Genomic DNA, 17,184 nt, shown 5'->3' with positions numbered 1-17,184 from the left:
AACAAGTGAAAATATACGTTATGCTCCCAGCGGGTAGCAGCATGACATGCTATTTTTTATGTTATTATGTTATGTTATATTTATTCTGTTGTGACTGGTGGTGTAAAGTAAATAAGTACATGTATACTAAGTACTGTATACTTAAAGGGTTAGTGCAGAAATTTGGAAAAAATATACTTGCCATAGTGGTTGCAAAGATATTTATTACCAGAGTCCCGTGGTGATGTTCTGGTTTGTTTTTGGTGAATATTAAGTAGTTCCGATCATTTAATGGGGGGCACCGGGGGCCACGCAGTAAAAATAAATGAATCCGCAAAATAGCGTCATGTGTATTGTTGACCTGTTTCTACCATATAGGGCAACTTTTGTTCATTCTGTCACACATGGAACTATGGTTTTGTGCTGCTGCTGGCGTAGTGATACTGCACACAAAGAATAGTTCCATGTGACAGAGGGGTCAAAGTTGAACCAAAGTTGCCCTATATGGTAGAAATAGGTCAACAATACAAATGATGCTAGTTTTGTGGATACATTTATTATTATATTATTTATAAATGACCGGAAGTCCGGAACGACTCCAAAATTCCCCAAAACCAGACCAGAAACCCCCACCACAGGACTCAATTAATACCTTTGCAACCACTATATTAATGGCAAGTATTTTCTACAGCTTTAAGTAAAAAAGAAACTGAACTAACCCTATTAAGTACAATTTTGAGTTATTGGTGCTTTACTCGTATTTCCAATACTTCTACTCCACTACATCTCAGAAGCAGATATTCTACTTTTACTCATCTACAATTATGACAACTTTAGTTACTAGCAACTTTGTATATTTTAATTATTATTGCAAAACATGCATTAACCACTTCAGCCCCTATACATTTTGGCCATTTGAAAATAGAAGATCTATTGTCGCAATGCACCATGCGATGTGCATTGCGACACATGCATTGTGAGATTGTAGATCGGCTATTTTCAAAAGCCTGTTAAACATTATTTTATACATTTGAAAACGTGTGAAGCGGGACATCCTACATAATGAGTACTTTCTACTTTTGGTACTTTATTAAAGTACATTTCACTTAAGATTGCAAGTACTTTTTTTCCCAGCACTGCTCCATTCACTCCAACTGAGACACCTCATAGAGGTACGCGCCAAGCATCTTGGTACCTTGAATATAGTTGCTTCTGTTGATTTTCTCATTCTGAGAGTGAGCACCGTCGTCCGAGGACCCCATGGGGAGCAGCATGACATTACATCCCGTGGCCTCCTGGAAGGTCAGAGTCACCGGAATGCTTCCGCCCTCGCGAGTCAGGTCGGGCTCCACGCCAAACACGGTCTTCATGGCCTTTCGGCCTGCCATGTAGTGGGGGTGGTTGAAGTCGGACAACCAAGCCTTGGCACCGTGACCCATGTAAATATTCAGCTTGTTGGGACTCTCCGACTCTGCAAACTTCTTCTGCAGATGACCAATGACCTGCTTCTCCACGACTTTGGGGTCCATGTCTGGGACGAGGCGAACTGAGAACTTCCCGGTGACCTTGCGGGGAATCACGGTCTTGGCCCCGCCGTCAGAGAAAGCCCCCTCGATTCCGTGGAGAGAGAGAGACGGATACCTCCAGCGGTGCATCAGGATCTGCTCCTTGGTGTCGTGAAGAAGCTTTTTAGTGCCGACATCCTTGCAGTAATCCTCCATGTCGAAGTCGATCTTGTCGTAGAGTTGCATCTCCGCGTCCGTAAGAGGGGCCACATCTTCGTACAGCCCCGGTACCAAGATCTTTCCCTTCTCGTTCACCAAGGAGCTCATGAGCACGATGAGGTCAGTCATGGCTTCGTGAACAGAGCCACCGAACACGCCAGAGTGGAGGTCCTTGTCACAGCACTCGATCTCGATGAAGAAGTAGCAGATGCCTCTCAGACCGTAGGTGATGCAGGGTTTGTTCTTGCCCAGCCAGTAGTTGTCTGAGATGCAGACGTAGTCCACGTCCTTTAGGAAAGTGTCCTTAAGAGAGAAGACCAGTTCGTCCAGGCCCTCGGATCCAGACTCCTCCATCCCTTCGAAGATGAACTTGAGGTTGATGGGAAGCTCCTTCTGGATCTTCTGGTAAGCCTCGATACAGTTCAGAAAGGCCAGCACTGGACCCTTGTCATCCGTGGAACCTCTTCCGTAGAGCTTGCCATCCTTCTCTACCAGAGTAAAAGGCTCCGTGTCCCAACCATCTTCCACATCAGCCGGCTGTACATCAAGGTGTCCGTAGATACACACAGTCTTTTTGCCCGGGTCTGAGCCCAGTTGCCCCAGGATGATAGGGGGCAGGGGAATCTCGTCTCCAGAGGGAAGCTTCTGTTTGCCAATGTCCACCATCTCCACGGTACCCCCCAGCTTCTGGATGTCAGTGGCTGCCATCTCCATCATCTTCTTGATCTCCCCTCGTTTCTCGGGCCATGCTGACACGCTCTGCACCGCCACCCATTGGGCGAGGCGCTGAACATATAGGTCCTGATGTTCGTCCACATATTTGAAAAGTGCCGATAGATCAGACATCTTTGCCAGTGATCTATAAAGAGTATTAAGATCATAAACTATTATAAGCTACTAGATGTGAGATGAAACATGATTGATTTATGTGGCCAGGGTGTGACCTCAGTCACTTACAGTATGACGTATCTATGATGCATCACTCCAAATATGGGGAAGCTTTCAACCCTCACACACACACACACACACACACACACACAGTGTATATCGTGTGTGCTACAGGCTACAATTCTAATAGTGTCTAATAATGCTACCTTTTTAATATTGTGACACAATTGTTATTGTATGCTAATTTTTCAATAATCTAAATACATTTTTAACGTTTCTGGCTGGAGGTTTAGGAGCAGCTTTAGGGGGACTTTGTTTAGGGCACCAAAAAACATGTCAGTTTAAAGATGAATCAATTGCTTTGCATAGACTTTATAACCAACGTGTTCTGTAAATATGAACATGGTAATTCTCAAAATATGATGGTACATTGGAAATGGGATCTCTTCACGTTTTCCTTGAAGGCCTCTGATGTTGGTGGCACCACAAATTCACAATCCCTGATTGGCCGAGGGTGTCACTGACATACGCAGCCGAAAACAGTACTTGCGCCTCTCTGCTTGTGCAAGTCGATCAACAACATACTGTACATAGCTGTTACCTATCCACTTTGTGCCAATTGTATAAGGCCTTCACAGAGCGCTTCCACTTTTCATGGCCAGCTGCTGCAGTCTTCTCTTCAGACCATATGATTTCCATCCTGCTTCTATATGTCTGCTGTTGATTTCCAACAGAAGACATAGAAGCTGTCATATGATACTGTATACCAAGAAACAAAATAGATAGCACCACCTTTAGCCTTTAGTATCATTAGTCTTGAGACCAAGACATTTATTTTTGTATTGAATACAGAGGTATACCATTATGGTCACATATTACCCCCTATAAAAATAGCTGAATGTTGTCAGCCGGTCAGCAGGTGGATTCATGAATGTATGTATATAGATAATATTTTAGGTAAATAAAAAGGTCTTATTCCACACCCCTGCCGGCTGCTGGACTACACTGCCTGTGGGCGGAGTGTTCACACAGATTGATTGAATCCTTTATTAACAGTTTGCATACAAAGGCACAGGAAAGGACAGTTCAATACAAGGTCTACCAGAGGATTTAACATTTTGACTGACATACAAATATGAAGTATGAATACCAGAACGCTCGCCTCAAACCACCATGGATCACTAAGAAAGCTTGCCCCAACGGTCACTGTACAGGGTCGGTCCGGACACTCCAGAGGTTCGATCCCGTCGCCCCCGCAAATCGTTCCAAGTATTTCTACACAGAGGGGAATTATAATGACCGAGAGCCACAGAACATGTTGTGCATTTTGAACACCAAATATATCAAAAGAAAGAAGAGTCTCTTACTTTAACACTGAGAACGTGCTTTTGAACAGACTTTTATGTTGCTGTTTCACTTCCATGTAATGTGAAGTGCAAGCTTTGCTCAGTTCACTTGACCATTTTATTCAGCATAGTTTTTCCTTGAGTGGTACAGTGTGAAACATTTCCCCTGGTGTAAGGGGACACAACAGCTTTTACACTGGTACCTCGTCTCACTCCGCAGCGACTTCTTACTGCAAACCCTGCATCGCTTAGCTGGATACAACTTTTTGGCGGAGGGCGGGATCCGAACCAGTTCATGGGCTGCTATCTTTCTATCCAGCCTGCTCTGAGGGTCAAGGTGTGGTACCCTATTTTTGGGTGGAAGGTTATCGTACGTCAGGCCCACCCATGACTTTATGATACTTAGCAAGAATGGGAGTTGACTTTTACAGTCGCCCTGTGGGTTTTTAGCTTTGTAAAGGATAAAAGCATTGTACACACTGATCTGAAACATGTAGGCTACAAATTTTTTTGTCCACTTGTGTGTTCTCCTGAGAAATGAGTAGTACAGAATGTTTTGGTCCAATCTATCAACTCCATTCATTGACTTGTTGTATTCTACAACGCAAGCAGGCTTCTGTTTTGGAACTTTATTCGTCCAGCCTCTCTGCCATACCAGAACTTCTCTCATCTCGTTCTGGTGGAATGTTGAAACCATTTTCACAATGCATCTGTCCTGCCACGCCAAGACCATCACCCTTTTATTGTGACGCATGATTGTTTCCCCATTTCTCAGGTCAGATTTCTTAACCTGTCGAATGGTTTCTGGTTCACCTCGATTTCTTCTTAGTGTGCCACAGACATGCGTTTTCAGATCAAGTAGATTCTTACACATTGCTACAGAATTGTAAAAGTTATCCATGAACAATCTATAGCCATAACCTGCTAGGCGATCAAGAAGGAAGACAATTGTGTCCCCGAGGGGAGAACCTTCTCCACAGTAGGGCTTCATGTTGTAACAATACCCTGTCTCAGAATCACACAGTATGTAGGATTTTATGCCATATCTGGTAGGTTTCTGAGGATTGTACACTCTGAAGCTAAGGCGCCCACGCCACAGAAGCGTACCTTCATCAATGCAAATGTTTGCGTTTGGTTGAAACATTTCACGGAATTTGCAGAGTAAGTAATCTAAGACCGGGCGGATCTTGTACAGCCTGTCAGTACCATTGTCTAATGTGCTATCACTGAACTGAAGAAAGCTCCATATATTTTGAAACCTGTTGCGAGCCATGGTCCTGCTGAAGTAGGGGCTAGTTAGTGTTTCATCAGTAGACCAGTACAGGTCTATAGATGGCTTATGAATGATACCAGTGAGAAAAAGGAGCCCTAGGAAGAGTTTTAGTTCTGTAACTGTGACAGGTTTCCATGCATGAATTCTAGAATTTGGCACTCTACCAACTGTGACAGTTTTAGCAAACCTCTTTGCATTGTTGTTGGTCTGAACAACCATATGCTGGAGCAGCTCATCAGTCAGGAATAGCTCAAGAAAGTCAATTGGTTTGTCTGAATCAAGAGCAGCAGCACCATTGATAAGTCCAGGCTTTGCAGTGAAAGGAATGTCCTCAGGCTGCCAGTTGGTTTTAGACCACTCAGGACCTTCAGCTGGAAGACTGCCACCGGGCTCGCCACCACTCCCACCCTCTGCAGCTGTGCTGTCCTGTGTTGGACCTGTAAATGATACATAATTACCATGAAATACTTTTTTATTTTATTTGTGTGGGTTTGTAGCTTTGTATTGAACAAATTGATCTCAAACAGATAGTATACAAATGCATTTGTCCACTTGTTTGACAAACATATAGTACACAATGGTTTGTTTTATCAACTCCATTCATTGACTTACTTGCATGTGACCTGAGACGTCGGACCCCTTCCGCAGACGATAAGCCTGTTGTGTCATTTCCTGTGTTGCCTGTATGCTGTCTGGCGGCTGTGTTGTTGTCAGCAGCACCAACGGGACAAACTCCAAACATTATTGTATTGCGCTGCTGTGATTCAGACACACACTATCAATGTTAACTATCCTACTCTGAAGTGTGACCATGGACCCGGCCTCACAGAGCACGACCTGGACCAGATGTGGACCAGGCCCGTCCACGGAGCCCACCTGTCTATCTCTCTTCTATTCTTTCTTCCTATTCCCCCTCTACCCCCCCCCTCTCCCCCGACATGGTCGAGGCAGATGGCCGCCCACCCTAGAGTCGGGTTCTGCCTGACGTTTCTTCCTAAAGGGGAGTTTTTCGTTACCATTGTTGCAATATTGCTTGCTCTGGGTGGATCTTTGTTGATTGTAGTGTTTTGAGACAAGTTGTTGTGATTTGACACTATAATAAAATGTAATTTAATGTAATTTAATGTAATTTATTGTTTTGTTCTTACCTCTATTTTCACTGCCAACAGATGGTAATCTAGACGCTGGCCGTGGCACCTCCAACTCTGTGTCTGTATCTGAAATTCACAATAAAATTATGGTAGTTTGGTAAATATGATGTACACAAGATCAAATCAATTCACAATTTAGACATTTAGCAGAAGCTCTCATCCAGAGTGACTTACAATATGTAATACATCAAATGCATGCATCTACTGTCATAGTAAATACATAGGCAACACATGCATAGATACAGTATAAATACATTCATTTAATCTCAAACATGATAAAAATGGACATCTTCTCACCACTGGCGTCTTGGACTGAAGAACATCTGCTTATTGGGCCTGAGTCCCTCATCGGTGTCAATTCTTCCACGTCTGTGTCGGAGGAATCCGAAAGATCCATGGCGTGTAAGCTGAAGTGGTGCCCGTGGCTTCCATCATCCTGCAACTGCCCTCGCTCGTCCCTGTCTCGCTTCCGTCTGCGAGCTTTCTGTGGTTGCCTACATTGGTTGTCAAAATGCCTGTCTTGCGGTTCTTCTTTGAAGTCATGCTGGCCTGGTACAGGTGTCCGTTGGCCTTGAGGTCTTTCTGTGACGCTTCTCTTATGCTGGCTTGGTACAGGTGTCCGTTGGCCTTGAGGACCTTCTGTGACGTTTCCGTCATGCTGGCCTGGTGGAGTTGCCCGTTGGTCTTGAGGACCTTCTGTGACGTTTCCGTCATGCTGTCCTGTTGGAGGTGTCCGTTGACCTTGAAGACCTTCTGTGATGTTTCCGTCATGCTGGCCTTGTGGAGGTGCCCTTTGGCCTTGAGGACCTTCTGTGACGTTTCCACCATGCTGGCCTGGTGGAGATGCTCGTTGGTCTTGAGGACCTTCTGTGACGTTTCCGTCATGCTGTCCTGGTGGAGTTGTCCGTTGGCCTTGAGGACCTTCTGAGATGTTTCTGCCATGCTGGCCTGGTACAGGTGTCCGTTGGTCTTGAGGACCTTCTGTGATGTTTCCGTCATGCTGTCCTGGTGGAGGTGTCCGTTGGCCTTGAGGACCATCTAGAACGTTTCTGCCATGCTGGTCTGGTACAGGTGTCCTTTGGCCTTGAGGACCTTCTGTGATGTTTCCGTCATGCTGGCCTTGTGGAGTTGTCCATTGGTCGTTGCTCATATGGTGGTAATCAGCCGACATGCCTACTGGGCCTGGGCTTTTTAGCTATGAGAATGGAGGACGGCACATGATTATTAATTTATTCCCCCCTCTTTTAACCCATTTAGGATGTTGTTGCTATGTACAGTATATCTCTGCTGTCGGGGAGAAACCACCTAACTCCAAAATGTTTATCTTTCAGGAAATTTAGCAGGAAATTAAGAAAAAAAATATTTTTAAAACAATGCAATACTGCCTCATCAAAGTTGGTATTGTGACTTTATATATTGTCAATTACTTGCATTAGAGTTGCAACTCGGTTTCAACTCGGTCTCACGTCTAGCGCAAAAAACAAATAAGACTAAAAACAATAATCACCCCCGAGAGGAACAGACTATCCGACACACGCTTTGAAAAACATATTCTTACAATCACCAATTTGGATCATTTGGATTAAAGGACTTATATGAGTACTGTTGCTGCTACCCTGCTACGCATTGATTTGCTGAGTGCAGGCCTAAGCCTTTTAGCCTGTAGGCAACTTTGTTGTTGCGTTTTGACTGCACTTTTCTTGTTGTTATGCATGTTGTGAAGTTTGAAGCCTCTGCACTTTTTTATTACGTTTTATTCAAAGGCACGTTGAGAAGTACGGCTATTGTATTTTATTATAAGCCTATATTTAGTTTAGATTGTGGTTCTGTGTGCGTTTAATTTGTGACTGTCACCATTGTAGAAATGTCCTGATTGTCCTCATTTTGATGGCTTCAGCCTATACTGATGTCTTGGAGACAACTTGTGAAATTGAATTTAATGCAGGCTAATTGTATGAGCCTGCACTGATTGAATATCGATTCGAGAGAGGCCTACCCTCGGTTTCTTTTGACTATAAGCCTAATAATGCATTTCATTTATTTTTATTTAGCTGTTAAATTGAAATAGGCCTACGTATTTGTTGCAGCCTATAATGGCCTGATTGGCCTCATTACATTTGGCATATTGATTGTGCGAATTATATTCGTTATTAAAAGAGCTGTAAAGGGGATATTGTATATTGTGTATATCATTCTTGTTTTTAACCAAATATGGGCTGTGATATTAAAGGCGGCGCAATGACGGTAGGCAGTATACAATGTAAGTTATGTAACCAACTTGCGCAAGCATTCGAAAATGGGTTTTAATTGTTGGGTAACGGAAAAGATTTTTTCTCAGAAATTAATTTGTAATATAATGGGATAATTTTTATGGGCAGTAATCCAGTAACCTAACGACATTACTTTAGAAAGTAACAATGCCCAACACTGGTCACTGGAACAACATATTTTGATATGGGGGCCAAATACATATCATTTTTAGGGTCCTTGACACGAAAACGTTTGAACCACTGATTTATAGCAACAGAAGTTTTACATAAAACTTGTTAGAATTTAGAAGAATGTGTAGAATCAGTCCCGAGTCTTAATAAGTTATGGAAATACACATCAATTAACATCTATTTCAAAGGCCCTAACATTGTCCTTTGAAATAGGCATTTGCATGCAGTGTGCATGGTGAAACCGTGAAACACACCTTTTTCAATCTTTTCTTGGCTTGGAATTCTTTAAGAAGGTTCTTCAGGAAGTCGGCATCCTCCTCGTCCTCAATCTCAATGTCGTTCTAGTAGAGGACAGAAAACAGTGAAAAGATATACGGTAGTGGAATGACTTCCAAGTTGGTATTCCATTTATTTTTATTTTCACAGATTGGTGAAGCAATAGTATCCACTGGCTGTTTTCGCCAATCTAGGCCAGAAATCACACTGGCTGGAGCAGGCTATGCACCAACTGATTCAGGAGCTTACCATTAAATCAAAGACACTGCCAGACTTTGGAGTTTTCTCTGAGAAAGAGCCAGGGTTCTCTCTTGGGTAACTTTCAGTGTTGTACTGCCCCTAAAAAAGAACAGGATATCATTACAGTGATATGCCACATCAATTAAGTCATTATACGGATTAGATAAAGCTGTCAAACCATTAATAAAATGCTGGCCAGATTTCTCAACTGAAAGCATTTTACCATACCTGTTGGCCAGCTCTGTTGCATGGCCACACCAGCTCAGTGGCCTTGTGGTTAGAGTGTCTGCCCAGAGACTGGAAGTTTGGGGTTTGATCCCCGGCCGGGTCATATCAAAGCAGAGCTGCCAACCCTCACACAATTGTGGCCCCCCCGTTAAATGTGGCGATAACATGTGTTCGTCTGCCCTCTTGTGAATGCTGCAGTGCGCACGTCATTGCTCCATTGTTAATTTAGGTGATATATCCTGATATCCCCAAAGTAAGATTGTGTCGCCAACAGGAGGATCAACAGCATAGATTTTAAGATTAATTCATGTTCAAATGTAAAAAGAAAAAAAAAGGAAAAATATCGCTGCTGGCGGCGGCCGAACGCATCGTGACACTAAAGTCTCACTCTTGTATTTTCCTGAAAGTTGGCAGCCCTGTATCAAAGATTGCTTGGCACTCAGCAGGTTGGATTGGAGTAAGTCCCTGCGACACACTCGCGTCATGTCCAGGGGGTGTACTTGTACATCAAGCTGCCTCACGCTACAGAAACGTTTCCTGCCCCATGGGCCTCATGGCTCAGCAAGGCTTACTTACCTGTTCATCTATGTGTCTCTGAGGTCCATGGATGTCTTGTGTCATTGGTCCTAGAACTGATCGAGGAGGACCATACATCTCTTGATCTGGAGATGTGTGTTCATCCAATGGCCTTTAAGAAGGTATAAAGGAAAAAAGAAATAAAAACAAATGACAAATAAGAAATAACGTACGAACAGGGTCTGAAGATGATGCGTTTCATAAAATTATATCGTCTCAGTCAGGTGGGAACTGTTACTTTTCAGGATTCAAATTCAAAAACAGCAAAAGTAGCAGATCTACAAGCTCAAATCAAAACGTGTCTCTACGTACCACGTTTCAAGTTTGCAGGCTGCTACATTTAATGCTTTTGTGAAGGGCGTTGATTTATGAATGAACAGTTACAATATGGAGACTGAGGTTTCTACCGCAACGATTATACACATTTTCCTGTGTAAGATAGAAGTCAACCTGGTGTACAGAAGACCCTGATGTCATAACAAAAAAAAACAACAACTAAGTCAATAAAGACTTACATCCCCTTGGCTTTCTCCATCTCCTCTTCAGTAGCATTTGGAAAACGGCATCTGAGCGGCTCTGGGATGTCTGACATCGCTCTGGCATCTTCGGGGAGTCTGTTGTTGGGCATAGGACCTCTCCTGTTGAAGTTAGGGTCACCTGCTGGCCCCTCTTGCCATTGTCCTATTTCCATAGGCTCAGCAAGCCGTGGCCTCTTGGCATCTTGGCCACTCATATCCCGCCTACCTGCGCCGTTAGCATTGCCAGGTCTGTTGGGTTCCCTATCTAGAGACAGAACCCGTTGTGGGTTAGCGCCAGGGTAGAGTGGCCGATAGGGATCTTCCTCAGAGTAAGACCTGTCTTGACCCTCACCTCCAGGGTAGGATCTTTGGTGGGGATCTGGTCTGGGGTTCGAGTAGGGGTCGTCAGGAGACCATCTTTGCCTGAGGTGATTGCCAATGTCAAAGGGAACCCTTTCATGGGTAAAACCGATGGAAGTCCTGCCTTGAACACCTCCACCTGGCGCAGCTAGCCCAGAACCTTCTGGCTGGTAAGCTCGACTGTGAGGGTCATCTTCTGCATATGTTGACCCCTGAGGGTTGTGTGCTGGATAGGCCCTTTTACGAGACTCCACAGCTTCAGCAGAAGGACCGCGGCCACGCTCGGCATCCATACGCTTCCTGAGGGGGTCGCTTCCTGCTGAGGGCTTCCTGTAAAGAGGAGCCTCCTTGTGGTACGTTGGTCCGTAAATCATCTCCTCCCTAGCATCACGGCCGGTACCACCAGACTCTGGGAAGTTTCTTCTAGACATGTCTTCAGAGTCCACTCGATATTCCCTATGATAATCATCACGTCTGTGCAGATGTCCCTCAGCTGGATAGGCACCTCTCTCTGCATCTGCCGACATGTAACGGTCATTTGTATGATAGGGTGGCATGTTTGGGCCATCTAGATGATGCCCCGAGTGGTGGGCGCACTCCCTTGGATAATCTGTAAATTGTTGTGACTGAGATGGCATGCCGGAATCCTGAGATGACACACCAGTTGAATAATTCTGGTCTAGATTGTTCTTCTGCTGTGGTAGTACTGTGGGAAAAAAAAGAAAAAAGGTTTTTAGTTACACATGCTTATTATGTACACCGAACTGCCAAATATAGCTGAAGTTCAGTTGCAGGACCACACCTCTAATCCAGCTATACCTCCACCTCCTATCTAGCCACCTAAAAAAGGCCATAAAGGCCCATCTAAACACAGTTCTCCCTCAGTTCTGACTTTCATTACCCCTCCCCCCACCCTAATTCTCATCCTACTTCTGAAAATAGCAGATCTACAAGCTCACAATGCGTCGCAGTGCGACACATTGTGAGCTTGTAGATCTATTTTCAGCAAGTGTAAAAACTGTCATTACGACGGCATCAAGGCCCGCCAGGCCGCCAAAATACATTTTAGACAACTAAATCAACTGTAGATTTAGTCGACTAAAATCGTATTATATTTAGTCGACTAAAACTAGACTAACTACAATATTCCAGGCGACTAAAATGTGACTAAAACTAAGTGAAAACTATTCAAAAGACTATGACTAAAACTAAAATCAAAATGTGCTGCCAAAGAAAAACACTGCTGTTCCTAAAGGATGTTTTCATATTTTCAGTCCTAAGATCCTCATGGAAAAGTGGGAATATTTTACTTGACACACGTTTCATGCCAGAACATTCAAATGGATATGAAACTATACTAGCACAATATTTGACTCCAAGGTGACAGGACAGATCAATATGGCTGTGTATTTAATCTGCTAACCGTGTGTGGACAGGACAGATCTATTGCTGTGTATTTGGAATACATGAAATATGTAGATCATAGACATTCTATGGCTATTATTACCAATATTGGAAAGGTGATTATTAGGAAAGCCAGACAATAACGCCAGATAATACTGTTGGCTGCTAGGAACATCACAGAAAAAGTGAAACCAAGAGTCACTTGTCCATTGGGCAAGTAAAATCTTAATGCACGTGTCCGGAAAGATTTAGTACTTCTAGATTTAGATTTTGTATTTAAGCCTTAATGTCAAGTCAACCCCACTCCCTCTGGTGTTGTGATTGTGGACTTCGTTAACTTTGTTAAGATAGGAGCTATACTTGCCTTGAAAAACCAATTGATCCTTTAGTTTCTGCCAGGAATAAAAGGAGAGCATGCATGAAAGTCAAGTCAGTCGGCACTGAACAGCATTATTTGGTAAACTGTTCACTGGTCAAAATGGACACTTTCACTACTGCTACAAACAGAGGCATGGTTATATCATGGTAACACACATTCCATCTACAGATAACAGTTAACCAAGACCACAACTCATTTGAGGTGTAGAGGCGAAAGAAAGTTAATCTACAGTATATGCATTTATTTTACCAGCATTCATAAGCTACTGTATTTCACATCTTAGCTATTAGTAGTGTATTGCTAGTCTTCTTTTTTTCTATTACATAGACAAATGCTCTGTACCTTCAAGTGTCCAGGAGTGGTCAGGTGTAATTGGTACAATGAATAACCTCTTATGGTTTCATTGCAGACCTGGAGAGAGGAAATAAATATGTATCACATTTGGTTCTGCACTTGCTATGCATCCCATGTCCCATGTGTATATGGTACAACGCGATGTGAGATGCGATGTGAGATTTATTGTTTATTGTTTATAAGGATCCCCATTAGCTTTTGCCTTGACAAAAGCTAGTCTTCCTGGGGTCCGACACAGACAAACATTTAACATAGGCAATACTTACAATTGTTTACAAACACTAACTCAAAATAAAACATAGTAATATAAAATAAGAAATAAAAAACATAGGAGAAATAAAAAACAAAGAAAAACATAGCAAAAAATCACTTTCAACACATTATACATTTGAATTATTATTTTCCCAGGGTTACTGCAGTATGGTTTACATAGGTGTTCTTTTAACTTGATTTTAAAGATGAATTTTGTTTGTATTGGGTATACTGGTATATTGGTAGTGCATTCCAACCTATTACTGCTCAATAGATAGAAGATTGTAGATCTGCTATCTGCTATTTAACCGTAAATTGATTTTGAAATGCTATATATATATTTTTTTATCTGGGGAGAGGGACCATTTACAATTTAGGCATTTAGCAGACTCTTACAGTAACAGTGAGTTTTAACAGCGGGAGAACAACGGCGAGCGACACTTGAATTTCATTGGCTATCGCCTCGTGACATCATGTGACATAATCAGGGATGGAGATGTGGAGACCCTGATGTCATAGTAAATGCGATCTGCTGTCGCAGTTAAGCCCATATATGGAGATCACTGATGTCATCAATATTGGCCAGCAACTTTACATCTGACCTCAAACCTCAAACCCTTAGCTCTCCATATATGGATTATGTCAGAAGTTAGAACCTGTTCTGACATTCCATATGTTGATCCTTCCCCATCCATCCTTCCTCTTCGATGTCTCCCTTTTGACTTATACCTGACCATTCAAATTGAAAACTCTAGACGGGCCTGCCCCAAAGTTATTAGTGCAGCCGTGCCCGGCAGCCGGCGAAAACTAGAGTTCTCCTTCCGAAAATGAAGGCCCGACCCTACCTGGGCCCTCATCAAACCCTATTCAGTACACTCAAGAGAATATCGCTGCATGCTACCACCCTTAGATCTCCATATACTGTAAGGAGCTGACCTGTTCTGACATTCCATATGTTGATCTGACCTCAGGCGTCTTACTGGTATTAAAACAACCAGGGTTTGGGTTGACCAAAGTGCTACACAGATTGAACTATGCACAAAAGACAAAACATAGGCTATTATATATACTGTAGGAGCCATCTTATTTGATTTGACCAAATGGCGCCCCCACTGGTTGCCTTGAGAAATGGCACCATGGTTCCCTTTAATTAAGCCACAGGCTCACAGCTGTAGAAAGAAAGACGCCAGTAGAGATACAGATTTTCAACAGCTTGCACGCAACGCACAAACAGTGCAGTTAGAGAAAGAAAGGAAAGAAAGAAAGAAAGAAAGAAAAGTAGCCTACTTTATTATTTGTTATCGAACCCTGCGCTCGTCTGTTTTTTGAGACCTTTATTTAGTTTATGTCTGGAGCCTGTTCTTGTTTTGTTTGCCCCCGTTTATTTTGAACCATACACTCACACAACACAAACTCCTACCAATAATACCAACTTGTTGCAGTCATCAATCGCCATCGACAAACAACTATACAACAAGTGAGTAAACAACAACAAGACGCCCAAGTCCCAAAGTGTATATCTCTGGTGAATGATTATAGAAAGAAAGGCATATTGGCCCTACATATACAATAGAAAATACAACACCAGGGCCTACATTGATCTTTACTCAAAGGTATAGAACTTTTAAAGAACTTGTGTGCTGTATATTGAAACCCTCTCCAAAGAGCACCTGTCAGTTTTCTATACATAAAGGACCCACGAAGCGCTTCTTCTTTTCTTTTTTCTGAAAAATACAACACCGTTGCACAAAAAAGGAGAATTACAGAAAACATTTAGGCCTACACAACACTTTATTTATTTATGTATTTAAATGTATTTGAGTGGAACAATGAAGGAGAGCATGATGGAGGTTTTAGATTAATACATTAAATCCGGGCACCAAATCAGTCAGTCTCAGTGTTGCCATGTCTGCTTATTATAAGCGACTTTGGGCTTCTTTTTCTGTAAAGTTGCTTGAAAGTATTGGTAGTTGCAGGTTGCTGTTTTTTGGGGCTAGTTTCTAAAGTGTATGCTTATTTTTGGGTTTGTTTCCTAATGTCGTTTAAACCAGTGATTAGCAAACGTTTTCATGTCAAGGGTCCACAGATTAGCCTATTAACTATTTGTCCAAGGAGTCAGGACCCTGTGTTGTGAGAGTTGTGTTTGAATGATTGATTGAAGTATTTATTAACAGATTGGAGAATTACAGTACATTTCAAGCCCAACTCATTACGTGTGGTGATATGACGCCGCCTAGTGGGGGCAGTTGTTGTTGTGGAAGGAAGCTGAATAAATATTCTGAGCAGCTGAAGATGAAAATAAAAGAAAAAGATACAATGCTGTTGTTAAAAGACTTGCAGTATTTTTTTTATTTAGTTATATAAGAGAGACTGAAACAAAAACAAATTGGAATTATTGGATGAAGCATCTACTGATTCTATATATCTATGTAGCCTATCAGGAGGGAGGATGTGTGGTGAGAGTTGTGTGGTGGTGATATGACGCCGCCTAGTGGGGGCAGTTGTTGTTGTTGTGGAAGCTGAATAAATATGCTTCGCAGCTGAAGATGTCCCGTCTCCGTCTGACGCTCATTTAATGTTTAATAACTTTATATTGCTACTATGACAGAGACAGACCCTATACATCTAAAACATATTTTGTGCTAGTGACCCCCATACAGAGTTGTGTTAGGAATTTTCAAAAGATATTCCACATTTGTCACCTTTTTCCAAGATCTTTTTTGTTGTTGTTGAAAATAGCAGATCTCAGAACTTTTTAAGCTTGTAGATCTGCTATTTTCAAATAGCCTAGTCGCTTCTTTGGGGCTTGCTTTCATAGATCTGGATGCTTGTTTCTCTCACTCTCACACAATCTGGCAACACTGGTCAGTTTGCGCCAGAGCCTGCAAACTCCTTTACTCCAGATCAGTGGTGGGGCATTATGCATTTGGTTTTTAAAAGGCCAGGGAGAGTACATACTGTACGTCTTCCCTTGTTGTCGCCCGATCAAACAGCAAACTATAATTATGAATTGTAATTACAGTCTGTCATAATTAATTACATCATCTAAATCGGTATATTGTTTAGTCAACGCTCCCGAGTGTGTGGGTTTGATGGTTTGATGGTGACGACGTGCCCACATTTCCGTGAATGGATGTTATTCGAAAGCTGCATAGATTTAGATATAGTGTCGTTTTGCAATAGCACTGCAGTTGGTTTGCTCACCTCGCATTCGAAGTAATGGAAGTCGACTTCATACGGTCTTCCCTCCATTGTTGCTCTGCTCACCGTTTGTGCATGATGTGCTAGAATAATGTAAGACCCGATTGCAGCTTTAGGAAGCCTCTTGGCGTTGCCTGTTACCTGCCGAGCCGGAGACCGGGGTTCGATTCCAGCTCGGTGCGCGAAACGTTACAAATTACAATAACATGATAATTGATACTTTATAACATAGTTATAAATAGCCTACATGGTCACAACGACTCATAGAGCCCGCATAGCTACTACCACCAGAGAATGTTTATTTGTCACGCCTCCAGGGGGGGGGGGGGTTCCCCCCCCATAGAAAAACCTTAACACTAATAGATAGTGGATTGAAAATGGGGGAGCCCAATGGAAACAAGCCTTGTAAAGTGCTTTCTCGTTTTTTTGTAATTATTTTTAGCAGACCTGTATTGAACTTGCTTGTGCTTTCTTGTGCTTACAAACTCCAACTGTTGATAAAGTTTAATTGATTGAACATTTTATTCCCAGTAGGCCCAGTATATGTAGAATGGCCTACAATTTCAACGAAAGTAGCCTACAGGTCAATACAAA

At 42.6% G+C, this 17,184-nt stretch overlaps 2 protein-coding genes across 5 annotated transcripts; both read right to left on the bottom strand.

Moving 5' to 3' along the window:
* Positions 1–1,124: 1,124 nt before the first annotated feature.
* LOC308332052 (cytosolic non-specific dipeptidase-like) lies at positions 1,125–2,549 on the bottom strand (the record flags this gene model as incomplete). Its single annotated transcript, XM_080787666.1, has 1 exon — positions 1,125–2,549. The coding sequence occupies one exon, from the start codon at positions 2,547–2,549 to the stop codon at positions 1,125–1,127; it is 1,425 nt and encodes a 474-aa protein (XP_080643792.1).
* A 911-nt stretch (positions 2,550–3,460) lies between these two features.
* LOC308331532 (uncharacterized protein) lies at positions 3,461–16,827 on the bottom strand. Of its 4 annotated transcripts, XM_080786998.1 has the most exons (12): positions 16,594–16,827; positions 15,060–15,113; positions 13,126–13,194; positions 12,769–12,796; positions 10,638–11,706; positions 10,123–10,234; positions 9,328–9,417; positions 9,057–9,143; positions 6,659–7,556; positions 6,359–6,427; positions 5,823–5,942; positions 3,461–5,647 (listed from the first exon to the last, which is right to left on the bottom strand). In XM_080786998.1, the coding sequence occupies exons 5-12, from the start codon at positions 11,636–11,638 to the stop codon at positions 4,056–4,058; spliced, it is 3,969 nt and encodes a 1,322-aa protein (XP_080643124.1). In that variant the 5' UTR covers positions 11,639–11,706; positions 12,769–12,796; positions 13,126–13,194; positions 15,060–15,113; positions 16,594–16,827; the 3' UTR covers positions 3,461–4,055. The 4 variants fall into 4 exon arrangements, 3 of the variants coding, with proteins under 3 accessions (XP_080643124.1, XP_080643122.1, XP_080643123.1); XM_080786996.1 differs by lacking the exon at positions 15,060–15,113; XM_080786997.1 differs by lacking the exon at positions 15,060–15,113 and having other exon boundaries at positions 5,823–5,909.
* Between the last annotated feature and the right edge of the window lie 357 nt (positions 16,828–17,184).

This window comes from Protomyctophum bolini (assembly GCF_963924005.1).
Source record: "Protomyctophum bolini genome assembly, chromosome: 17".
Taxonomy (NCBI): Eukaryota; Metazoa; Chordata; class Actinopteri; order Myctophiformes; family Myctophidae; genus Protomyctophum; species Protomyctophum bolini.
The sequence above is the reverse complement of the archived record's forward strand: the minus strand, read 5'-3'. Positions and strand labels throughout refer to the sequence as shown.

Coding starts and splice junctions, on each gene's coding strand:
- LOC308331532 (XM_080786996.1), bottom strand. CDS start 16,641: ATGGAGGGAAGACCGTATGAAGTCGACTTCCATTACTTCGAATGCGAG. Junction 10,235..10,637: donor ATGGAGAAAGCCAAGGGGAT/GTAAGTCTTTAT, acceptor ACCTTCTTAAAG/GCCATTGGATGAACACACAT. Junction 5,648..5,822: donor ACGTCTCAGGTCACATGCAA/GTAAGTCAATGA, acceptor TATCATTTACAG/GTCCAACACAGGACAGCACA.